This window comes from Orcinus orca, chromosome 6 (assembly GCF_937001465.1).
Source record: "Orcinus orca chromosome 6, mOrcOrc1.1, whole genome shotgun sequence".
Classification (NCBI taxonomy): domain Eukaryota; kingdom Metazoa; phylum Chordata; class Mammalia; order Artiodactyla; family Delphinidae; genus Orcinus; species Orcinus orca.
Genome location: NC_064564.1, coordinates 87456575 through 87483112, shown reverse-complemented (window position 1 = coordinate 87483112; position 26538 = coordinate 87456575). Strand labels below are relative to the sequence as shown.

General features: G+C 45.1%; 1 protein-coding gene across 2 annotated transcripts in view; it reads left to right on the top strand.

Annotated features, from left to right (window-relative positions):
- The window catches only part of GABBR2 (gamma-aminobutyric acid type B receptor subunit 2), a 369318-nt gene that overhangs the window by 191690 nt on the left and 151090 nt on the right, over positions 1-26538 (top strand). For both annotated transcript variants that reach the window (XM_004271474.3, XM_049711134.1), the window contains exons 5-6: positions 6243-6308; positions 15740-15940. In XM_004271474.3, coding sequence (XP_004271522.1) covers positions 6243-6308; positions 15740-15940 — 267 coding nt within the window. The remainder of the gene's footprint in view (positions 1-6242; positions 6309-15739; positions 15941-26538) is intronic.

Genomic DNA, 26538 nt, shown 5'->3' with positions numbered 1-26538 from the left:
GGTCTTGAGGGGAACTGTTCCCCACTTTGCTTCATGGGAAAGTCCTAGTGGGAATTACCTGCCCCCCCACGGGCCAGGAATCCAGCCTGACTGCCTGAACCTGAGGTTCATACCAGCACCCCAAGGGGATGCAAAGCTACAGGATAAATGTAGTGCATCTTCCCAGCAGGCCAGTTTTGCTCAGAGACATGGGAAGAAAAAGCATTATTTTTATCTTAAGATAAACATAGATATGTTATTGGAAGGCTAAATATACATGAATTTTCAAGATAAAATAATAAACTTTAAAGAAATGCCATGCTTTGCCAGTGGGCTGCTATGGGCTGTACTGTTTTTCACTCCCGTCCTTAAGAGTATATGTCTCCTGCTTCTCTGCTTTTAGGGACACTTCTGGAGAAGAAAAAAAAACAAGTCTAAGAAAGATTAATTTTAGCTAAATAAAAGAGAATACTCATTCTGGGTGTGGAATCAGTCTGTCAGAGCCAAGAGGGACTTTGGAAAACATCTTTGCTAACCCTCTCAGGCTTACCCCAGGTCTCACGACCAAAGTGGGGGAGTCGGAGCAGGCCTGGGCTTCTCACCACTTCACCAGTGCCCACTGCTCCAGGTCAGGGGCACCTCCCAGCCTGCATCATGGCCGGCCTCTAATAGCTCAGCCACCTTGGGGCTCATTGCACCTTACCCCTTTCTACAACGTTGAACATGGTTTCATTTGATTTTTCAGCAGCCCAGTGGGATAGTGGGGTAGTGTGCGTCTGTAGGAAACCAGGAAGCTATTAAACGTAGGCTGAGACAGATGCAGAGATGGCAGGAGGTCAGTGTCAGGGTCAACCTTGATCTTCTAGCAGGACCCCACACTGCTGTCACAGGGAAGCAAGATGGGTTGCCTTCTGCTTTCCTGCTCTTTTAAATGCACATCAGCTGTCTTAATGTCTCAGGGTTACACTTGCTGCTCAGGTCCTTTGACCTCAAAATCCATAGGACTTTTCTCCATGAGTCATTGCTGCAGACTCGGTACTGAGCCCCAGCAGCCCAGGCCTGGTGGGGTTGGCCTTCTCAGCGTGGGAGGTAATATATAGGAGTGAGTGGTCAAATGCTTGGGCTCTGGGGCCAGACCCACATTGGGTCGAGGCCAGAGTCACCACTTCTTATCCCTGTGACCTGGTGTCTTAGGTTGAACTCCCTAGAAACAGAGCCTGGGATTCTTGTGAAAGAGATTTATTGAGAGTGGGCTCAGGAGAAGGGGAGAGAAGCAGGATAAGGCAAGAGGGGAGCTAGGCCAGAATGCCTTTTGGCTGGAGATGGGTTTAACCTGGCCTCATCGCATCTCTGGAGCACAGTCTGCACCACAGAGCTGGTCCCACCTTTCAGCAAGGGGGCTGGAGTTTTCTACCCATGTGAGTCAGTCACTGGCTGCTATGGGATGTGGGGCACAACATGGCCTTCTAGGGCCAGGAAGCTCCCCTTGGCTGAGGGAAGTTCTCCAGAGAAGGGAGGGAGCTGGTGGCAGCCCACCATCGCTGCAGCTGGGTTGGGTGCACTAGCCCCGAGGAGGGGATCCAGCAGGACCAACAGTGTCTGCTGTGCCTAGGAAAGTTGCTTAAGTCTTTGGGCCTCAGTTTGCTCATGAAACTATCCAGAGTGAGCATAATTATAGCACGTACCTCCTAGGGCAGTGGCTAGAAAGAGCTCGGGAGCTGTCATTTATTTTGACTCTGCTAGGATCCCGTGTAAAGTGGGGGTTTATACAGTAGTGCTTTGAATTGAGTCATCCTTCTTAAGTGTCATTTTTTATATGTGAGATTTTAGCTCCCTTTAAGGGCCCCAGAGACAAAGAGGTCCTAGACAACAGATGAGAGGGGCCAGGGAAGAGGAAGGGAAATCCACCCAGGGTTTGGACTGAGTACCCCTCCCCAGGCCTCCTGCCCCATGGCTGTTCCCTTCCATTTTTGCCCCCCATGGGTGTGGCCTGTTGAGGGTGTGAACATAGGTCTCTGCTACCATCCATTACCTTAGATCTAGCCCTCTAAGAAGAAGCTGTCATTTGTCTGATCTCGGGACATCTACTTTCACTCCAGGCGGCCCCCTGCAGAGCCAAGAGTCCATGGCAGGGCTTTTTGAGACCCTGCCCTCTGCCACGTTCCAGCTCTAACATCACAGCACCATTCTGCACTGTCATCCTTAGAGATGGTCATGGCTGTCCTCCCCTACCCCTGGCAGTCCTTCAACTGCCCCAAAGCCCTTTCAGCCATAGAGGAGAGTGCACTGATACCCCTGGTAGGGAGGTGGGCGGGCTTGGCCAGAAGCAGGGTCCACTGCCAACACAAAGTCTCTTTCCTCTCTCTGGATTTTAAGGAAAACATACAAGTTATGCAACATTGAAAAGTGTGATTCTGGAACTTTTGTGAGAGTGTGGGTGTGTTAAAAACTTTTAAGATTCCCCCGATCCAAAATGTTTCCCTTCACCCCTGAATCTTCCAATAAATTGCTACTCCAGAAAGAAGAACCAGGCATATCCGCACTTTTCATACTCTCAGGAGAACTCCTCTGCCCTGGGAGTACACATATCCCATTTTGAGAAGCACCTTCAACTCTTTATGCTGCTCTCATGGGCCCCCTAAGGATCCCAGTCCAGTCATATTTCCCATTATCCTCTCCCTACCCTGGGATCCAGGCTCCACCTGCACTGAGTGCTGGCTCGTCCTCTTTTCTCCCAGGCTTTGCAGCATCTTGCCCTTCTTACTCACTGTCTAGAGTCAGAGTGGGTGTGAATAGCTTCCTGCATCAGGCATAACCTGGCCCCGGATAGGCTCTTTCTCCAGGACCCTCTAATGGTCAGGGGACACCAAGGCAAGATTGCTGGTTTTGGGGTGCTGTGCTGGATTTGGGAAAGATTTTTGCCTCTCTGGGAAGGGGTTAACAAGATCAGCGATCCCTTGGGCCCCCATCCAGTCCTAAAAGTTTGGGAGCATAGAACCAAGTAGTCAATGCAACTTGGTTGTCATGGCAACAGAGACACTAAATGGTCCACAAGTGGCAGAGCTGTTTATTTATCTGTTAGCAGGTGGTCAGGTGGTCAACCATGAAGATGCGAGTCCCTCGGTCCATTCAAGAAATGAACATGGTGAACCCAACCAGTACCTAGGCCCTAGGCTAGCAGGATATTAGTGCAGTTGATGATAATAACCAGCAGATATTGAATAGCCAATGTGGGCCAGGCATTGTGCTTGTGCTTCACACAGCATTCATTCACTTAATCACACATTTAATACCTATTTATTGATATATGTGTCATGCCTTGTTCTGGGAGCTGGAGACCCAGAGATGGATCAAGTTATCCTCAGTCCAATGGGGAAAACAAACAAGTAGACTCAGGCCATGATAGAGGGAAGCACAGAGTGCTCTGGGCCCACAGAGGAGCAAATGACCACCAAGCCTAATGGGACAGAGATGGTTTCTCAGAGTAGGAATGCCTGAGCTAAGGCAGGAAGGGGGAGTAGCAGCTCTCCAGGCACAGCGTGTAGGGTGGGAGGGAATGGCATTCTGGATGAATGAACTTGTAGAAAGAAAGAAAGGGGACAGAGTGAGAAAGTGAATGAATGAATGAGTGAATGAATGAAGGAGTGAATGGCAGACCATTTAAGAGAACTGCAGGTAGTTCATTCTCCCTGCTGTGAAGGAGTAGCAAAAAATGTGATTAGAGAAATGAGCAGGAGTGAGTTGGTAAAAAATTTGGAATGTTCCAAGGAGCTCAGAGTTTGATCTGTAAAGCTCCAGGAGCCATGGAAAGATTTTACATAATCAAATTTCAATCTTGGAATGATCCCCTTGTGTGCTTTCTGGAGACTGGGTGGATGGAGCAGGACTAAAGGCAGGGATCCAGCTGGGAGGCTGTAGTGGTTCACCACGTAGGGAGTGATGGTGGCTAAACCCAGGGCAATGGGGCTGGAGACATGGGGGCGATTCAGGAAGCTAGTGAGCAGACAGAACCAACAGGCCATGGTTATGGCTAAGATGAGGAGAGGAGTGAATCTAGAATGGCTCCCAAGTTTATGATCTTAGGGAGTAGGAGGTTGACAACTCTGTTCTAGAGATGGACAATATAGGAGGAGGAAGTAGGCATGTTGGGAATGATGAGGAGTTCAACTTGGGGCATGTTGAGAGAATCCAAGTGGAGGTGTCCAGGGGGCAACTGGAGAAAAGTCTGGGCTGGGGAGAGAGACTTGGGAGTCCACAATGCTCAGAGGGGAGTTGTGGCTGGGGTCATGAATGAGATTGCCCAGGGAGAGTGATGAGGGCAGAACTGTATGGAACACCAGCATTAGGGATGGGCAGAAAGACGAGGAGCTGATTGAGAGTCTGAGCAGGAATGACCAGGAGGCAGGAGGGAGCCAGGAGAGAGCACCATGGAAGCCAGTGGGTGGGTTTCATTACCATGAATCCTACAACCACTGGGTCAGGCAGGGAATATTATCCCCATTTCAGAGATGAGGAGATTGAGGCTCCAGGACATTAAGACCCAGGGTCATGTAGCTGGTCAGTGCCGGAGCTGGGATGTGAACCCAGGTCTCTCTGACTCCAAAATCCAATAAGCTGTTTCTACTATACCGTGTTTAGCAACACAGGGCTTGGCACAAAGTAGATGCTCCATAAATGTTTGCTGGATGGATGGATGGATGGATGGATGGATGGATGGATGGATGGATGGATATGGGTAGGTGAATACTATTAGCAGCAAGAAATGCTATAAAAAATTCAACAAACAAGCAGAAAGACCCTGGAGTGTGCCCGGGAGTATGGCCACAGAACAGAAGCAGCTTAGAACTTTCTATAGCATTGCAGCCATGGTGATGACAAAGGCTTGCCTTCCTTCAACTGCTCTGTTAATGATCTTTTAAAGTCCTTTCAGAGGAAAATTTTTTTTCTTCTTTCCATTCTTGCTTGCAAACGAAGGGTGATTTTAGAATCCAAGTCTTTTTTATTTTGCTAAAGTACATGATGAGTAAAATGGCCTCCCAGTCAGCACTTTCCAATTTTGAAAGATGCTAAAAACTGATCTTTAAAGGGATGTTTCTCTTCTTTATGCATCAAAGAGCCTTGAGGCTTGCTGGAAAGGACGGGGTAAATGGCAGCAAGGTAACATCACCTGCAGGGCTGAGTGTCAGTGCGGAGGGCAGGACTGGGATGGAGCAAGCGTATGGGCCGGGGCCTGGCTGGTTTCCTGGAGGCTACCTGTACATCCTCCTTCTGCCTGTTCTATATGGGGGCAGGGCAGGGTCCCTTCCCCTAGAAAGCAACCGAGAACCCCTTACCCTGACCCAGGAGGGAGCCTCAAGCAGACACTCAGTAAATGTTTGTTGAATGAATAAATGAGTGATAGGACCCATGGTACAATATATACCTATTAACCATATTGAGATATTAAGATAATAAGTAACCATTTATAGAGCTTTTGAATATAGATTTTCCTTTGAAATAAAGGGAGAAGAATAGGTTGGGAGAAGGTTATAAGACACTAATTCTAGCTGGGTGTTTACTCTGTGCCAGGAACTATGTTAAGCACTCTATGAGGATTATCTCATTTAGTCCTCTCAGCAGCCCTCTAAGTACTGCCATTATCTGCATTTTGCAGATGAGGAAATTGAGGCTAAGATGGGAAAAGGAGCCACTTGAGGCCACCCAAGTGGAGCTGAGATTTGAACAAAGCTGAGAACTCAAAGAGACTCTGAAACTTCTTAATTGGGAAGCTCTGTGGACTCGAGAAAGGTGGAAAAGTCTAGAATACTAGAGGGGGAGGGGGTGTTGGCTGGGAACTGTTTCCGCTGCCAACTCCCCTGGGGACCTTAGAAGTTACTTTCTCTCCTCTGGCCTCAGTTTCCCTATGTGTAGAGTGAGGATGGAGAGCAGACGCTGTCTCAGTGCCCCGGAGCGTTTGCCTGCCCTTGTTGGAGGAGAGCAGGGGAGACAATGAGGCTCCTCAGAGCCTTTAGCCTCCAGCCCCAGGGTTTACCCACGAGACCACGCAGGGCCAACAGCAGTAGCTGAGGGAAAGCTGGGCCCAGAGAGAGCCATAGATCCAGGCTCGGCTGGGCTGGGGGGTGAGGTTTTGCCCTGCCCACCCCCTCAGGCAGAGCTCTTGCTGGGGAGCCTGGGGCATGTGAATGATCCCTGCCCGCTGCCTCGAGCCCTCTGGGCTGTGCCGATCACACGCTCACCTTCACATCGTGTCCTTCTGTCCACAGGGCAACGACGTGCGGATCATCCTTGGCCAGTTTGACCAGAATATGGCAGCAAAAGTGTTCTGTTGTGTAAGTAACACTTTGGTTGTGTCATGGATGTCTTTGGGGAGGTTCATGAAGCGTTTTCTTGCACTCAGTGTCACTGCCTGGTCCTTGAGTGGACCGGAGTCTGGGGTGTTGGAAGCAGAAGTGTTATTCTCACTGCTCTTTCATCTTTCCATGGAGCTAAAACCCCAGGACTCAGAACAGTGCAGTTGTAGGAGGAACCAGGAACCTCAGTTTACCAAACCCACTGTCTTACCATTGCTTCAGCGCTGCCAGCTAGTTTTAAGTCTCCTCCACCCAGCCTTGCTTAATGGAGCAGTGCTGTGTGCACCACACAGAGGGAGACACCAGATTCCAGGGCGAGACCGGGAGGCCTCAGACCCCTTCCTGCCCTGTAAGCAGGGCTCAGAGACTCAGGTTTAGCACAGACCGTCAACTGTTCAGTATCTACCACTGAATCCTTTTAATTGTCTGGTGTGTGATAGGTGACAAAGTATATTCTTAAACCTTATCTCACTTAATCTTTCCAATAACCATGTGAAGCTACTATTGTTACCCTTGCTTTATTGTACCCTACTATTGTACCCTTGTTACAGATAAGGAGCTAGAAGCCTAGAGAGGTGGAGAAGCTTGTCCAAGGGTTGTTTTATGGCAGAACCGGGCTCCATCCCCATTCACCTGATTCCCAGTCAAATCCTCTTTTCTCCACATGATATTCTTTTTTTTTTTTTTTTTTTTGTGGTACGTGGGCCTCTCACTGTTGTGGCCTCTCCCATTGCAGAGCACAGGCTCCGGACGCGCAGGCTCAGTGGCCATGGCTCACAGGCCTAGCCACTCCGCGGCATGTGGGATCTTCCCGGACCGGGGCACGAACCCGTGTCCGCTGCATCAGCAGGTGGACTCTCAACCACTGCGCCACCAGGGAAGCCCTCTCCACATGATATTCTAACCTGAGCATATGTAAGAGTTCTAACACAGGGACTATGTCTTTCCATTCTGATGCCCTGGCTCACCCTCCTCCACCTCAGGGTCAGGAGAGAAATCAACAGAATGAGAGCCTAGTTACATGAATTGTCTACCCAATAAGCTCCTCCTCTTAGACTGAGGTTATTCTAGGTGCGGTCTCTAGTGATGGGCCACAGGCCTCTGTTTTCTTTGACCTTTTTTCAGTAACTTGGATGAGATTATAAAAATAGGCGTATAGGAATTTTAGAAGTTGTGAAATATGTTGGAAGATAGCCAGGGTGTAAAGAACCTTAACAAGCTGGAATGTTTAATTGAATCCAGGAAGACTAAATCTAATAGTCCCAATATAAGGTTATATTAGAACAAATTGGGCTGCCTATGTCCAAGATGATAGAGGTATAGCTGAGGAGTACTGTGCGTTTAGAACAAAAGAGACTTTGGAGTCTCAGTTGACCTCAAGGTTACCGTGAGTAACCAGTGTGAGCACAGCTTCCAGGGAGCCGAGGTGACCTCAGGCTGCACGTCCACAACTAGGGCGGGTCGTCCCTCTGCTCTCTGCTGGAGAGACCCCACCTGGGGTATCCTGCTCAGCTCCTGGTGCCCCATTTCAGGAGAGATGCAGAAACTGAAAAGAGCCCAGGAGTAAGGAGAGAGCAGCGACCGGAAACCATAGTCACCCAGGGATATTTCCTCATGAAGGCCCAGGAGCAAAGTGGGAACCGCCTGATCACCTTTCAAAATAGCAGGGAGGAAGGAGAAGCTATAGGCTGACATTTCAGGGGACGCTGCGTGATGCTTAGTGCTCAGGAGTCAGTCTGCTTGGGCTTGAACTACTGGTCTGCAGCTTAGTAACTGAATTTGGGCTTGTTGACACTTTCTAAACCTCAGTTTTCTCATCTGTAAAGTGAGGATAATAATAACACCTGTCTCATAGGATTGTTGTGGAGCTTAAATGAGCAAAAACACCTTGCATAGTGGCTGACGTACAGTGAGCCCTCAGCAAATGTCAGCAACCTTTTTTTATTTGTCTATGTAAGGTCTCTGAGGATGGAATGGACCACCATTGGGCTGACGAATTTACTAACTGATGGACTTTCCTAGATTGTGTTAAGCATCCTGTGTCTCAGTTAAGGGTAATTAAGGAGTATTTCCATATGAAAATCTAAGGAGGAACATGAGAAAAATTGAAAAAAAATGGAGCAAATTGATTTAATACATTTTATTTCAAAAGTCATAATACTTCGCATGTTACCATCTAAGGTCCAGAAATGGCCCATTTAGAAAAGGAAAATAATGCTCCAATTAGAAGACATAACTTTTTAGAGAAGAAGCTGGGTTTTTTGGTTTTTTTTTTTTTTTTAAAAAAACCCAAATTTGTTTATTTATTGATTTTTGGCTGTGTTGGGTCTTCGTTTCTGTGCGAGGGCTTTCTCTAGTTGTGGCAAGCCGGGGCCACTCTTCATCGTGGTGTGCGGGCCTCTCACTATTGCGGCCTCTCTTGTTGCAGAGCACAGGCTCCAGACGCGCAGGCTCAGTAGTTGTGGCTCACAGGCCTAGTTGCTCCGCGGCATGTGGGATCCTCCCAGACCAGGGCTCAAACCTGTGTCCCCTGCATTAGCAGGCAGATTCTCAACCACTGCGCCACCAGGGAAGCCCCCTACATATCCCCAAGACCTTGCAAATAGCTGGCACATGGTGGATGATTGTCGATCAATTGAGGAAAAGTAAATTAATAAAAATGATCTGTGAAGTTGCCACACTGAGCACTGGCCATCTCCTGTTTGCACAAAATGCAGACAGACCTCCTATTTTTTTCATTTGTTTTTAGTATTTATTTCTTTATTTATCTTGGCTTCACTGGGTCTTAGTTGCAGCACGCAGGATCTTTTAGTTGCAGCAGGAGGGATCTTCTTTTAGTTGCAGCATGCAGGCTCTTAGTTGTGGCATGTGGACTTCTTAGGTGCGGCATGCATCCGGGATCTAGTTCCCCAACCAGCAGTCAAACCTGGGCCCCCTGCATTGGGAGCACAGAGTCTTACCCACTGGACCACCAGGGAAGTCCCCTCCTGTTCTGATTTGAGCCAAACCCTAAGCTGAGGCGTGGCTGTGATTTCCCTCCATGCTGTGCACTGTGGTTATTTTCTGAGTGGCATTTCCAGCAGCATGGTTTCTATTTCAGAACAGACGGCATGGCTGTCTTCCTCTTGACCCAAAGCCCCAGGCTGCTTGCCTTCTACACAGCACGGGACATCATCCCACCTCTTCATCCCACTTTCTTCTTCCTCTTGGACTTTGGGTATCTTCAGATGGACTTTTTCTTAGAGTCTTTGCTGGCTGCTTTATTCACTGAGTGGTTTCTCAGAAGTTTTTGGTTGGGGGTTTATTCCGTGTGTCAGACCATCAGATGGATCTGCCTGTCAGGACTGTCAGTCTTATCTGGTTAGGAAGGAGTTCTTCTGGCAGGCCTGGAAGGTCCTGAGGAGAGTCTTCTCAGTGTCCTCACACTGAATCAAAACTCTGGTGTGTGATGGAGGGAGGGGCTGCTCGGAGCAGAGACCCTGGGAGAGAACCTCTCCACCCATGTCAGGGTCAGAGCACAATGGGATGGAGACAACCGCATCTTTGCCATCCAAATGCTGCAGTGCAAACTTTGCAGCGTGTTGTTGCATGTTCTTTTTGGTTTTGGTTTTTTCGCAGTACGTGGGCCTCTCACTGTTGCGGCCTCTCCCGTTGCGGAGCACAGGCTCTGGACGCGCAGGCTCAGCGGCCATGGCTCACGGGCCCAGCCGCTCCGCGGCATGTGGGATCTTCCCGGACGGGGGCACGAACCCCTGTCCCCTGCATCGGCAGGCAGACTCTCAGCCACTGCTTCACCAGGGAAGCCCCTGCATGTTCTTGAGATTGGACCTGCCACCCAAGGGGAGAGTAGTCTCTAGCAAATGCAAGGACTATTTATAGCCCTGTGGCAAAATGTTCATTTCAGTTCCAGCAAAGGACGAGCGTGGCCTGTCGCTTTTGTCTTCTCCTCCCTCCTTGGTGGTCTATTCTAAATTCTCAAGCACTCTGACCTGGGTTCTGGTTTTAGTTCTGCCAGCTGTGTGACCTCAAGCAGGCCACTTTACAACTCCAGCCCCCGGCTGCCTCACCTCTAAAATGGAAGCGACAACCCCTGTCTTATTGGCCTCATAGGATTGTCGAGAGGCTTAAACAAGGGTGACTGTGATCCCAACTGTTAACTGCTTTACTGATGTGAGGATTTATTACTATTATGGTTATGGTTTATTATGGTTTATTATGGTTATGAAATGCCTATAAAAGGGAAATATCCTTCTTGCCTGAGGAAGTGAGGAGGCAAAAGGAAACAATAAAAAGAGGAAATTGGATTTTTAAATTACATCATGGCTACCTGTCTGCAGCTAATGAGAACAAAGTCGTTCATGGGACTGAAGAACATGAGCTCAAGACTGCCCATCATCACCTGGTAGGGCCCATTTGGTGGCCACAGGTCCTGAGACCACATTCCTACTAGAGACAAAAACAATGAAAACCAAGGTGACCAAGTAAACTGAAAATGTGTTCAGTCAGTCACTCTACAACCATTTATTGGGTGCCCTCTTACACCAGGCACTGTGCTAAGCACTGGGGATCCTGGAAAGAGCAGACACCACCCTCCAGGAACTCCCTATTTGGCAAAGGAGACAGACAAAGATACCAGCAGCTTCTTAAGGCTCACATGTCCAACAATCTCAGCCCTTCTGAACGTGAGAATACCAGAATGGAGGCCCAGAGGCCTCTCTGCAGTTGCTTTAGACACTGTATGCTATATTTAAGCCCAGTCTACCTCCCTTGTAGGAGAGCCTTTTAGACCCTCACTCAAAGCCTGTGCTGTGTACTTTTTTCGGCACGTATGTTTAACACTCCCTGCTTTCCATAGCAGTTTAAAAGCAGCAAATTCAGAGTAAGGAGAGGGATTTCATGACAGTGAAAGTGACAGCCTAGACCTGACAAATAGAAAGGAGACAAAGCCATCAAAAGTAGATCAGAGGGCTTCCCTGGTGGCGCAGTGGTTGAGAGTCCGCCTGCCGATGCAGGGGACACGGGTTCATGCCCCCGTCCGGGAAGATCCCACATGCCGTGGAGCGGCTGGGCCCGTGAGCCATGGCCACTGAGCCTGTGCGTCCGGAGCCTGTGCTCTGCAACGGGAGAGGCCACAATAGTGAGAGGCCCACATACCAAAAAAAAAAAAAAAAAAAAAGTAGATCAGAAACTCCAAGAACAATAGTCTGGGGCCATTTGGTGTTTGGGCCATGCCCAAAAGTATCACTGTGCATGGCCCATAGGAGTGGTTAATTTTCAGAATAAGGCCATGAGTTCTGGAAAAGAGAGTGGCATGAGAAGGAGCAGCCACAATGTTCCCGCACGTAGTGTTGGCCAGGTATGGTACACATATTACCTCATTTATTATTTCTTTTTTATTGAAGTATAGTTGATTTACAAACTTGTGTTACTTTCTGGTGTACAGAAAAGTGATTCAGATATATATTCTTTTTCATATTCTTTTCCATTGTGGTTTATTACAGGATATTGAATATAGTTCCCTGTGCCATACAGTAGGATCTTGTTGTTTATCTATTTTATATATAGTAATTGATATCTTCTAATCCCAAACTCCTAATTTATCCCTCCCCCCCTTTCCCCTTTGGACACCATAAGTTTATTTTCTATGTCTGTGAGTCTGTTTCTGTTTTGTAAATAAGTTCATTTGTGTCATGTTTCAGATTCCACATATAAATGATATCATAGTATTTGTCTTTGTCTGACTTATTTCACTTAGTATGATAATCTCTAGGTCCATCCATGTTGCTGCAAATGGCATTATTTCATTCTTTTTTATGGCTGAGCAGTATTCCACTGTATATATGTATCACTTCTTTATCCATTCATCTGTCGATGGCCATTTAGGTTGCTTCCATGTCTTGGCTATTGTAAATAGTGCTGCTGTGAACATAGGGATGCATGTATCTTTTCGAATTAGATTTTTCTCCAGATATATGCCCAGGAGTGGGATTGCAGGATCATATGGCAACTCTATTTTTAGTTTCTTAAGGAACCTCCATACTGTTTTCCATAGTGGCTGCACCAATTTACATTCCCACCAACAGTGTAGGAGGGTTCCATTTTCTCCACACCCTCTCCAGCATTTATTATTTCTAGACTTTTTTTTTTTTTTTTTTTTTGCGGTACGTGGGCCTCTCACTGTTGTGGCCTCTCCCATTGTGGAGCACAGGCTCCGGACACGCAGGCTCAGCGGCCATGGCTCACGGGCCCAGCTGCTCCGTGGCATGTGGGATCTTCCCGGACCGGGGCATGAACCCGCGTCCCCTGCATCGGCAGGTGGACTCTCAACCACTGCGCCACCAGGGAAGCCCTATTTCTAGACTTTTTAATGATGGCCATTCTAACCAGTGTGAGGTGATATCTCACTGTAATTTTGATTTTCATTTCTCTAATAATTAGCGATGTTGAGCATCTTTTCATGTGTCTATTGGCCAGCTGTATGTCTTCTTTGCAGAAATGTCTATTTAGATCTTCTGCCCATTTTTTGATTAGGTTGTTTTTTTGTTCATATATTACCTCATTTAATTCCTACACCAACCCAGTGAGATGGGCTTTGCTTTCCACAGGCTATAGATGAGAAAAGCAAGGTCCAAGGAGTTGTGTGCCAGAGTTACCCAGCTGGTATGTGGCAGAGAATCTAGTGCCACTTGACTATAGTCTTTTTTCTTTTTTTTTTCAAAAAAATCAGTAGAAAAAATTTTATCTTCATCAAAATTGACTAATATTGTAAACAAAACGTGTTGTCATTCAAATGGACTGAACTTCTGTTTTCTGGAAAATTCACTCACAAGGAACACCTAACAGAACAATGGCAGGTCAGACAGCTATCACAGCAGATCACTGGGAGGCTCCTGACTTCCTGCTCCATGCTGCCTCTAAATTATCACACAGTCTTTGGTCTCAGAGAATAATGCAAATCTGCCTTTGCATCTGATCAGAAGACCTCCTCATGTCCTCACTAAGTATCTGTTGACGCTTACTTACCATACATTCGTAATAAGTGGCGCTACCTTGCCTCAACCTTTTAAGACTGAGAAAGCTTCCAGAAAGTTTTACTTTGTTTGTTTTGCTAAGAAAAGAGAGAAACTTAAAAAAACAGGCTTTGAATCTTGTCCTCTTGACTTAGCTGAATGTGTTTGAGCAAATTCCTCAATCTCTGAGCCTCAATGTCTTCATCTATAAGATAGAGATAATAGCACATAACTCATAGGGTTGTTGTGAGAATAAAATAAGATAATGTATATAAATGGCCTAGCACATAATAGGGGCTCAATATATGTGAGTTCCTCCCTGCCAGTGAAAGATGAGAGTTGTGAAGTCTCACAGGTTCTGCCATTGATTAAATGACCTGGGGTCATTGGGATGACGCTTTTGTTCAAAGGTCTAGCCCCCAGCCAGTTTTGTTGAACTGGGGTTTTGTTATATAATTGTAATATTAGGGCTCTCTGTGTTTTTTCTACAACAGTTTTGATTGGGGCAGCATTACAATGTAGTTGCTGGAAAAAATGACTATGATCTGAGGCTGCATTATGAGAAATACAGTGTCTAGAATGAGGGAGGTGAAAGTCCCATATCATTAGAGGAGTCTAGAGAAGAGGTGATGTGATCATTACCTTGAGATAGTTGAAGGGCTCTCTTATGAAACAATTTCAGTTTAATCTCCGGTGGCTTCACTGAATCAATGGACAGAGGCCATAGAGATGGAATCTGAGCTTAAGCTAAGGAACAAATATTCTAATTCACACTTACCCCAGTGAGATGCTCCACACTGCAGGCTGGGCTTTTTCAGGTGTTGAGAGAGTCTTAGAAGAGTTGCCTCCTCAGATGTAGGAATGAAGGGAACACACCTCTAACTCTTAGACTCAACAGTAACTATTCTCTAATATACACAAATATAAAGGGCTCTGGCCCACCCTTTCTGGGCAGACCATCGATTAGCATGCTGGAGCCTAAGTGGAGGGCAGCCAAAATGTCCCTGGCATCCAGAGCAATGTTGCAGGCTTCTTTCTCCACACCCTCCTGGCCTCTATGCTGTCTCTGTTCTAAGCCAAGGAACATAAAGGAGTGTGACATGAATTGTTTCCCAACGTGTCCTCCTAACATAGGTGGCTCCCTAGGAACAAATTGCTGGATCGTTTAAGGTTCACATTTTTTAATGTATACAGTTCATCACAGTGCGCAGAGAGCATTTACATACACCACTGCTCTCTGTAGTCACTTCTGGGTGTTTTGATTACTGATAGGAATGTGAGCTCTACTCCATTCTGGACCCAACTCTGATGGAATGTGACATACCTACAAATTGGGATTTTCTGGGTGCATCTAAGCTATCAAAAAGCATGCTTTTCCAGATAAAAAAATCATCACAGTAAGAATTAAAGCCAAATGGGGGTATATTAGAACAGTCTGACAACTTTTTGTTTAAATGGGAGGCAGGCAGTGTGGCTTTGCAGAGTAAGAGTAGGCAGACCTAGGTTCCAGACTGTGGGCCTTGGAAAAGTGACTTTCCCTCTCTGGTTTCCAGTTTCCTCATCTCTAAAATGAGGATAATAAACTCTGCCTAGACCATCTCAAAGGGTGGACATGAATGACAAAAAAGATGCGTGTAAAGTATATAAATATAAGGGACTTTTTTTTTAGGATCTGGATTTATGTACACCATGCTTTGGGTAAAGATTTAGAGAGATGTTCAGTTTGCCAAGTGACATCTTATATAAGTTGTATGCTTACATTAAATTTTCTTGGCCCCTTGCAAAATTGCTCCGCCCTGGATTATATTTTAAGGTTATGATCTCAGCTTTTAGTAAAGATCTATACAAAAATAGCCTTATGAAATCTGTTTGTTGTAGGGGTGGTGTTGATACCATGCTAGCTAATTTGACAGTGACCTCCATATGAGGCATTTTGTTTAGGGATTAAAGCCTAGAAAACATTTTGTGTCCCTGAAGAACTAGTATGTTTTCTCCTTACTGAAAATAAGAGCTATGCAATTAATATTGTTGCCCTTTTCTCTTGGGCTGCCAGGAAGTTTGTGGTGAAATATGTAGCTTATATCTATAGTGTTGGAACCTTTGGTGGACTTGTCTACGTTCTGTTCCCTTTACCTCCAATAAGCATATTATAATCTATATTTTCCCAGGCACTTATGTTTTTATTTTATTCAGTGTTTTATTATTTTAATATATATGTTTCCTATAAACTACCTTATATCCCTTGAGAGATAATGAGGAGGAGACCAAGCAAGTAATAGAAAAATTAACAAATCCTCTAGTACGAGGAACCCTGAGTCCCCTCCACCTTTCCCACAGGGTACAAAGCTTTGAACAAATGTTTGTCTCTTGGTGCCTTCATGGTCAACCCATCTGTTGCAGGCATATGAGGAGAATATGTACGGTAGCAAATACCAATGGATCATCCCGGGCTGGTATGAGCCTTCCTGGTGGGAGCAGGTGCACACAGAAGCCAACTCATCCCGTTGTCTCCGGAAGAATCTGCTTGCTGCCATGGAGGGCTACATCGGCGTGGACTTCGAGCCTCTGAGCTCCAAGCAGATCAAGACCATCTCAGGAAAGGTTGGTGCCTTGGCCAGCTCATTTCAGCCCCCAAGCCCATCTCCTTTAATCATGCTGTCCAATGATGTTGGCAAAAAGCACCTAGATCTTGTTCTGGCCTTTGCTGTGTGATTTTGAGCAAAGCATGTGACCTCTCTGAGCCTCGCTTATCTGTTAAATGAGGATATCCAGCTCGTTACTGCATGGCCTTCTAGGGAATTGTGGGAATCAAATGAGGTAAGGGTGCTTTGTAAGCACGTAACATAGTGTATGCGTAAGGGGTGGAGTCGTGACTAGTATGGGACCAACTGCAGGCACTGACTTTCAGACGAGGCCACCATTTCATCCTGTGCCCCTCTGACCTGGAATGTCATTTCTCAGTCTCACTGATGCTCCTGTCAGCCTGGAGGAGACGAACGACCCCACAAGTAGACTTGGGGAAACATGTACTAAAGACCAGAAAGATTGGTCCAAACCCCAGTTTTGCCACTTACCAGCTGTGTGACCTTGAGCTTGAGTTCTCTGAGCCGCTGTTTCTTCATCTGTAGAGTGGTGGTGAAAATATCTTCCTCCGGGGTCAAAAGGTGGGCTGAATGGCAGATTGTGCAATGTGACTGGCATGGCACCTGACATCTTGTGCTGTCATAACTAGGAGGAGGACCTTGGCAGGGTGCTTAGGTCCTCAGGCCTCCACTAGGGATGTTCCCACTAGGGATGACTAACCCCTGGCCTGCTTATCTCATAGGGCTGTGAAAGAACAGGTAGTATGGTGCATGTAAAAGTATTTCCAAAGTACACTATTCTCTATCAGTGAAAGCATTATCAAGAATCAGGTGGTGACAGTCCCAGTGAAGATGGCAACATCCATCTCTCAATTCTAACCACCAGCCAAAGTTCAGTACAGCAGAGCACATGATTCTTTTCTGTCTCCTCTGATCTCAGATTTTTAAATTCTCTGCCAACCTTCAACTTCATTTAAAGGATCAACTACATAGTAAAGTAAAAAATATATATATTATTTTTATCCATTATTTAATCTCAGTCAGAGCCAACACTACAAGAATGATTTATTGATTTGTCCAAAAAGGGCAAATCATTAGGACACATTTTATAAGCAGCTCTGTAGATCACGTGACACCTGAGAGATCCTGGAAAAACACTTTGGGTAGAAAATGTTGAAAGAAATATTTTCATACCAAAATCAATGACAATATGAAGTTTTTGGAGATGCTGACTAATGAGAAGAAACAACTCATTTTTATTTCAGTAGGTATTATTTTTAAAGTTGTTGAAGTTTACAGTTTATTAGAAGATACTTGGGTCCAGGGATACCCTAAACTTTAAAAATAGTATAAAGTTTGAGGAAAATACAAAAACTAAAATTCTGTACAGGCAGACAGTATAATAATTAAAATGAGAGACTTAAGGAAGACCAAAGATGTAAATGATTACACATGAGATCTGTGAAGCTAAGTGGGGGTAAGGGCCATGAGACGCCCCAAGGGCCTCAAATGTCGTTCCAAGGAGCGTGAATGCTGCCTGGGGTGGGCGAGCCATGCACAGATGTGAACATGTGCACAGGAATGCATTTTGGGAAGATCATTTTTTGCAGTGTTTTTTCAGAGTAAATGTTTTGACTTGATAACATCTCCCAGGTCACTGACTTTCCTTTTTAATTTTAAATTTTTAATTTTGGGCCTGGTGAGGAGGCTGACCTCACCCCCATATCACTGTGCCCATGAATGGACACCTTGGGGCTATTCCTGGGACTGTTCATTTCATCTCACAGTGTGGGCCACCCACTCCTGGGCCTCCCAGGATGGAGCAGTGCCATCAGAGCAGAGCCAGGCAGACTCCCAGCTTGGGGCAGCTTCTGAAATTCCAGGCGACCTAGTCCCTGTCCCACAGTCTTTGAGACAAGAGGCAGCATTTCTTATATTATCTCGAGGTCAAAAGATAATTGAAGTTACACGGGGAAATCTGAAACTCTTTGCCTCTTGGACTCAGAGGGTTGAGGACTCTCCTAGAGGTCATGTAGACCAGCCTCTCTCATCAGACTCTCAGATCCTTCCAGTAGCACAGGAATCACTACTTGTTCCCTAATTTTCCCCACTGGTCCCCATCCCTTGTCCCTATAGGGCCCATCCCTCCAGTTGTAACTTAACAGTTCCAGGGCCAGGACTAAGGGCAAAATTTAAGGGGGTGCCAAAGACCTCAATGGAAAAATCCATGATGAACAAAATATCAAAATTTTAAATAAAGACAAGATCCACAAACCAAGATTAGGGTGAACTGATTTGAGTCACATAATTACAAGAACACATCTTGTCTTTATTTAAAATTTTGCTCATCGTGGATTCTTTTTTTTTTTTTTGCGTTAGTTTTGATTTTTTAATCTTGATTACTGAGGGTTTTGGCTCCTTCTTCCATTTTGCCCCTGAAGGGAGGGCCTCACTCACCTCCCCCTGGTCCTTGCCCTGCACAGGTTGTGTTCATCAAGCCCCTTCCCATGCTCAGCCCATGCTCTGCACTTCCTCTCGTTGAGTGCTCTCTCCCCAGGGTGTAGGGCCCAGAGTTGATAAGGCATTCGTATTTGTGGTCTGACCACAAGCCAACTTCGTCAACCAATCTTCAAGAATGTATGGCTAAAGGAAGTTGTAGAAAGTCATGAAATAGTTCTTGAATTTGATTTTGCGGGGTATGTGACTGCTGGGGACCGTGTCAGCATGGCACAGGCTGCTGGGTCGATGCCTGTATTCTGGGGTCCATCAGTATCCATGAAGACAAGCAAACACGTATAGAAGCAAGTCAGTGGACTCTTGCCATCTTCACTGTTTACACATAGGAAAGCTGAGGAGCAGAAAGCGGAAGGGCATACCCAGGATCCTTGTGGTGGGTTGAAAAGTGGCCCCTAAAAAGATATGTCCAGGCCCTAACACTTAGAACCTGTGAATGTGACCTTATTTGGAAAAAGGGTCTTTGTGGATGTAATTAATTTAAGAATCTTGAGATGAGATTATCCTGGACTACCTGGGTAAACCCTAAATCCAATGACAAGTGTCCTTATAAGAAAAAGGCAGAGGGAGTTTTGCCACTTGGGGAAGATCACGTGAAGACGGAGGCAGAGATCGGAGTGATGCGTCTACAAGACAAGGCACGCCAAGGATTGCTGGCAGCCACCAGCAGCTAGAAGAAAGGCACGGTAACAGATTCCCCTTGGAGCTTACAGAGGGAACCAACCCTGCCAGCACCTTAGTTTTGGTCTTCCTGGCCTCCAGAACTAGGAGCAAATAAATTTCTGTTGTTTTAGACCACCCAGTTTATGGAAATTTGTTATGGCCACCCCAGGAAACTGATACAGTCACCCAGCAGGTCAGGGACAGATCCAGGAGTGGAAGCCAGGACTGCTAAGTCCCCACTCACTGCCCCTTCCCCTCTACCATGCTCTCCCTCTAGACATGTGACATGCTTAGGAGCAGAGCACATCCAAATCAGCCCTTTCTGTGATTTCTTAGCGGGCCTGTTAGTAAGTGGCAGAACAGGACAGTATGGGTCTGGTAATCAGGAGATCTAGTACAAATCCTGGCATTGTCACCAATTAATCTGCCACCTCAGCTAGACAGTCACCATCCCTGGGCCTCAGTTTCCTCAACTGAAAATGAGAGATTTGGACCATATAACTCCTGGCGTCCTTTCACAGTAAAATTCTCTGTAAGTATGGTATTGAGTTATTACAGCAAGCTGTGTGATATGGTTATAATGTTAAACCCTGGAACCCCCAGGACAAAGGTAACTCCTGATAAAGTCACATAATCAGGTGCAACAGTGGCCCCTCTTGAAATGCATTCTCCGTGGTTGCCTCTTCCATATGCCTGTCTCTGGTGCCAAGCTGTCCCCAGCTTGCTCATGGGCACCCAGGAGATTTCTGGTAGGAGGAATAACAAGGTCATGGTCTCCCTCCCGAGCACGTTCATCAGTCCCTTCCCATTGGAATTTCCAGTGATGGGACAAGTGCAGACATTTGGGCTTCCCCGAGTACATTCAGAGCTCAGTCTTTCAGAACCTCACGTAAACAGCCTCTGGATACTTGCTTTGGCCCTAAAGGCTCTTTCTCCTTGTTAAACTTCCGCATCACCACTCTATTTCCCCAAAGTGACTCTGTTGACATTGGTGATTTCCAGTGTCAGCTTTCACTTTTCAGCGTCCCACTGGGTTTGTTTCCACTGTGAGCATTTACAGTTCTGGTGTAAAATTCCAGTGATGGCTCAGCCTCTCTAATAAGGACATTCTTCCCGTTACCATTCTCCTGCTGAGACACACAGAGTTGGGCCAAGGCACCAGATGGAAAAGTTCACAGAACCGTGGAATCAGTGGGAATCTCAGAAGTGGGCCCCAACCCTCCATCAAAGACACAGGCTCATTCTTTGGAAGAGTTTTGTAATGTTTTCCGGCAAGAAGCTTCTGTGACCACCCACAACTATTTATCCAACACAGCAGAACAAGAGGAAACAGAAATCTAGTGAGTCCTCAACTTAGAGCAATGACCTGGGAAAAGCTGCACCCATCTCATTGTCACTGCCATCAGAGCGCCATAACAAAGAACCTGGGGATTTTAGGGAAGCTCTGGGCTCTCTAGAGAGGAGGAAGGGAAGGTGCCATGGAAAAGTAGAGGTGCTCCCCAGGTAGTCGAGCTTTACAGTGCTGCTGCCTCTGCCCATACCTTCCCCACAAAGCTCCTGTTCCCTTCTGCTTCCCTAAGTACCACATCCCTGGGAGACAGGCGGTGCGGCAAAGGAATATGGGCTTGGGAAGAAGCGTGTGGTGGCCTTTTGGCACTGGTTAGATGTGAATCTTGGCCCCACCATTTCCCAACTGAGTGACTCTGGAAGACAGATAGTTGTTCATGCAACATCCATAGCCCCTCTTCCCCCTCAGTAACATGACTCTTGTTTTTAACTGGGTATGTTGCCGCCCATCTGAAAATGTACATTTCCCAGCCTCCATGTAGCTAGATACAGCCAGGATTCTAAGTCTAGCCAATGAGATTTAAGTAGAGGTATTATACAAGACTTGTAAAATCTCCTTTAAGGGGAGAGCTTGCCTTTCTTTTTCCTTCTCCTTTGTGTTGGCTGGAATATGGATGGGATGGCTGGAGTTATAGCAACTATTTTGGATCAAGAGGTGACCTTGAGAAGGAAACTTTATTCTAAGATAGCAGAGCATAAAGATAAGAGCCTGGGTCCCTGGTTACACTGTGGAGTTGCCATAGCAACCCTGCACCACCTACCCATGAACATCTTTTCCGTGAGAAAGAAAGAAACTATCTCATTTAAGTCAGTGATAATTTTTTTTCTGTTTTATTCAACTGAACCTAATCAATAGTGATGCAGTGACATTGGGCTAGTCATTTGGCCTTTCTGAAATTGTTTCTCATTATACTGGAGTAATAATATCTCTTTTACAGATTTAGAAGGATTAAATGAGGTAATACAGAGGAAAATATCTTGCCGAGTGCCAAGCACACAATAGATGCTCAACAAATTGTAGTTCTCTTCCTCCATCAGCGCAGTAGCCTTATGGGCAGGAGAAAGGAGTAGTGAGTCAGTTTATACACACAAATATGCTCTGGTTTGTTGTTGGGATTTTACTGAATCTATAGACTGATTTAGGAAAAACTGACGTCTTTGTAATATAGGGTCTTCCCATCCATTCAGTTTCTCTCAGAAATGTTTTGTAATTTTTTGTGTGGAACTCTTGCATGTATTTTATTTGATTTATTTATAGGTATTTGATGTATTTCAGTGAATATATGTGCACATTACTATTGGATGCATGGGGTGGTATTTCTGAGTCATAGGGAATACATATGTTCAGCTTTAGTAGCCACCACCAAACAGATTTCCAAAGTGGTTATACCAATTTACACACCCACCGGCAGTGATTGAGAGTTCCAGTTGGTTCACATGCTCACCAACATTTGGCATTGTTAGCTTTTTAATTTTAGCCAATATAGTGGGCGAGTAGTGGTATCTCATTTTTGTTTTAATTTACATTTCCTTGATGACTAATGAAGTTGTCGATCTTTTCATATCGTTATTGACCATTTTGATATCCTCTTTTATAAACTGCCTATTCAAGTCTTTTGCCTATTTTTTCCACTTGGATTCTCTGCCTGTTTCTCATTGATTTGTAGAAGTTCTTTTTGTATTCTGGATATGAATTCTTCGACAGTTATATGTATTACTTATATCATTTGTGTCCTGTTTAAGCATCTTTGCCCACCCAAGCTCATAAAGATATTTTTCTATCTTGTCTTTTAGAAGTTTGTTTTACCTTTCACTTTTAGATATAGAATTCACGTGAAATTGATTTTATATAAGGTCTAAGGTAAGATCAAGATTAATTTTTTCCGTATGGATAGCCAATTGATTCAGAACCATTTATTGAAAATCCTCCTTACCCCCCCCCATGCTATAGTATCATCTTTATCATAAATTAAATGAGTATATATAGTGTGGATCTGTTTCTGGACTTTCTGTTCTCTTCAATTGTTCTATTTGCCTACCCTTTAACCAATACCACACTGCCTTAATAATTGAAGTTTTATAAGACCTGATGGGTGGTAGTGTTAAGTCCCTCTTCTTCTCTGAGATTTTCTTGGGTGCCTTGAACCTGATGTCATGTTCCATTTTAGATCTACTCACATATTTACACTTCCCATTACTTTTCATTCCTCCCTTCATTTCTGTTCTGTTTATGATCACTGTCCTTCTGCCTGAAGAACTCCTCTTGGTCTTGCTTTTACTGCGGGTTTGCTGGAGACATATTCTCTCAGTTTCTGATTGTCTAAAATTTTCTTTCATCTTTAAGATTGAGAGATATATTAACTAGGTGTAGAATTCTAGATGGTTTGTTATTTTCTTTTAGCACTTTCAGATGTCATTTCATTGTCTTCTGGCGTCCATTGTTTCTGTTAAATCAGCCATCAGCCTTATTGTTGCTATTTTGAAGATCATGCATCCTTTTTTTTTTTTTCTCTAACTGCTTTTTTTTTTTTTTTTTCTTTTGTGGTACACAGGCCTCTCACTGTTGTGGCCTCTCCCGTTGCGGAGCACAGGCTCTGGACGTGCAGGCTCAGCGGCCATGGCTCATGGGCCCAGCCGCTCCACGGCACACGGGATCCTCCCAGACCGGGGCACGAACCCGCGTCCCCTGCATCGGCAGGCAGACTCCCAACCACTGCGCCACCAGGGAAGCCCCTGGGTTTATCTTGATTGGAGTTTAAGCTTTATGGAACTTCATGCATCAGTGGATTGATATGTATTTGGGGAAATTCTAGGAAAATATCTCTTAAATATTGCTTCTACCTATCCTCTCTTTCCTCACATTTTAGGACACCAGTTAGACATGTGCTATACCTTTTCAACACATTCCATATATCTCTTATGTTCATTTCCTGTTTTCTATCCTTTTTTCCTCCCTGTGCCTCAGTCTGAATATTTACTACTAACCTTTCTTCCAGTTCACTAACCTACTTTCTGCTGTGTCTAATATGCTGCTTCATCCATCTGTTGAGTTCTTAGTTTCATTTGTTGTTGTATTTTTTAATTTTTTTAGGATTTTCATTTTATTCTTTTTTTCTTTCATTGCTTCCAGTTTTCTGGTGATATTCTATATCTTTTATCTATTTTCTTGAACATATAAACCTGCTATGTTAAAGTCCATGTCTAATAACTTCAAGATATGGATCACCTGTGGGTCTGCTTCTATTGCCTATTTTCTTCTTTCCTTCCTTTCTTTCTTCCTTCTTTCCTTCTTTTTTTCTTGTTTTTTTTTAAATTTGATCCTATCACTTGGCATACCTAGTGAGTTTAATTCATTAAATTGGTTATGAAAAATTAAAGAAGTACAGATGGCATTACTTTCTCCAGAGAAGATTTATTTCTCTTCAATCAAGCTGTTAGAATAGGAGCAGATCACTTTATCCAATAAAGAATTGAGATGATTCCAAGCTTGGTTTTAGTTTTCACAAGGGCTGGTCTATTTTGGTTTGCCCTTACTCCTGTCTGTCCTTCAGCATTCTCAAATCCTGGGGTGTTTACTGGATTGGCCCTGGATTCCAATTTTTGTCTTCCTAATGCCATGAAACTCCAAACACATCTGCTTACTTCCTTAACCCCTTAGCCACCACTTTTTGCTTGGCTTCTCAGCCTCTTGCTTTATGCAGCTTAGTTATCACCGAATATTTCAAGTGCAAATGTCAGTCTGCATACTGGTATTCTGTAGTTCCTCTTCCTCTAAGACCTTTGCCTATAAGCCTTGCTACCCTGATAACCCTGAACTATAGTTTTTTGTCTTCCCATCTCTGAGGGACTGCTGAAAACTCTGATCCAGTGTTTTCTATTCCTACAACTAACCTTCCCACTTACAAATCAGCAAATGCTTCCAGAGGAAGCAGCAAAGAATGTTGGACTCTTCTCAAAACACTTCTCTTCTCTCCAGAATCTTGGTTCCTCAAGTCCTAGATGTCCTGGTTGCTTTCTCATACCTTTGGATAGCTATTTTTGTATTTTATGCTGCTTTCCTTAATGTTCTTCATGAGAGCTTTTGTCTGACATAATTTATTTCATCATAGTCAGAGTAAAAGTCTGACCTGAGACTCTTTTGCTTAAAAGGTGAAGAATAGCATATTGGGGACAGGGTGAGCATGTCACTGACTTCAGCAATTTGAGGTGCTGTTGTGGTTAAGAGGGAGCAGATAGGTTCATTGTGGCTCCACAGGAAGACATAGCAAGTTACAGGGAGATAGGTGTAAACTCTGTATCCAGAAGACTAGTCTCATAGACGTCAGGCATCCCTTAAGTGGAAGACTCTCCCTGAAGACATAGTGACCTTCCCAGCACTGGGGGAGTCTCAGAAAAGGCTCAACAAATACCTGGAAGTTGCTATTGAGAAAATCCAAGAATCAGATTGTGAGAGGGACTTAATCAGTGGTAACCAATTTATGTATTTTGAAATCTTAAAGGATTTTTAAAAATACAGATGCCCAAGTTATCCCACAGACACAATAAACAAAATGTAGGGCCCTGGCATCCTGGGTGACCTACAAACTGACCTACAAACTGGAGTAAAAGAACCACTAGACTGTCCCCTAGTGTACCTTCCAAATGAGACTGTGGTTCCAGCATCCCACAAGGGATGCTAGAGAGAGACTCTGCCAGTTTTTCCAGTCTGGGGAGTGGCAATTGGAGACGTGGAAGGAGATGTTTCCCCTTTCTCCTCTTTTCTGTCCGTGAGCCTCACCTCTCCTAGAAAGCAGGACTCGACTTGGTTCTGTTGGAATGACAGACCCATAAAGTTTAGTCATACTGTGGGGTAGCAAGCTTATGTGGGCTAGCCTGGGAACCTAACCACTATTTATAACATAGTTTCTGTATGAAACTATGTTCCAAGTTCCAACAACTGCCTTTCAAAAATATGTGGAACACAACATGTCAGTAATTGGGACTCTCTATATAAAGTTATTTTCTCAGAAACTTTTAGCTTCTCATGATAAACTTGACCTCAGAGAATGAGTAATCAATCAGTTTTCAGTGTCTGCTTTACAGTGGAAGAAATTCTTGTGCCCTGAATAATTGGAGACCTGCTTTAAGAACAGCTATTACTTTTGCTCAGACAATTGTGAGAGTGTTTCTTCCTGCTGTCATTGTTTTGCCTGAGGGAGATCAGTGCCGGCTTCACCTGGGAACAGTGATGAATGGTCTGGGATATAGTGTGGTAGCAATGACTTCAACGTGGTGGTTGCAAAATGAGGTCACCTTTCAGAGCTAAGCTACACTGGTGTCCCACTCCAAGGACTCTACCCACAGAAGTGAGGTAAACAGCCACATTGCCAGGGTCCTCCACCCCCCTTTCCCCTGGATGAAGAACAGTCTTATGAGATAGAAAAGATAGGGATTTACAAGTGGTACATATTAAAAAATATATAGGGGCTTGTGTTGGTCCCAATGTCAAATTGAATAAACAGTCTGATCTTGATCCCCTCTACTGTCTACACACAAAAAACATCACCAATAAACTATATCAAAGAAGTTAAAAAACCACACTCATTTACCTCCTGATGAGACCACACTGTGTCTGTTCCCCTCAGGTCTGACTCCCCCCTCCAACTTTAAGAGGGTCACAGAAACCTTTAAGGATGCCCCAGTGGCATATCCTGGATAGGGAAGAAGTCTGGAAATGTCATCTGAATGTAACCATCAGGTTGAACAAACAGGACTCAAAGAGACACTACCAGCAGCCCTTGGATGCCTTTGCCTGCATCAGAGCAAGACTCATAGCAGCAAAATCTGGGAGAGAAGAGGTCAAAGGAGCCTCATTCCTTTTATGCTTAAACAATTAATTAGATAAATAGACATTCAAGTAAATTTTTAATACTTTTAAAATAGCCAGGGCTTCCCTGGTGGCACAGTGGTTGAGAGTCCGCCTGCCGATGCAGGGGACACGGGTTCGTGCCCCGGTCCGGGAAGATCCCACATGCCGCGGAGTGGCTGGGCCCGTGAGCCATGGCCACTGAGCCTGCGCGTCCGGAGCCTGTGCTCCGCAACGGGAGAGGCCAC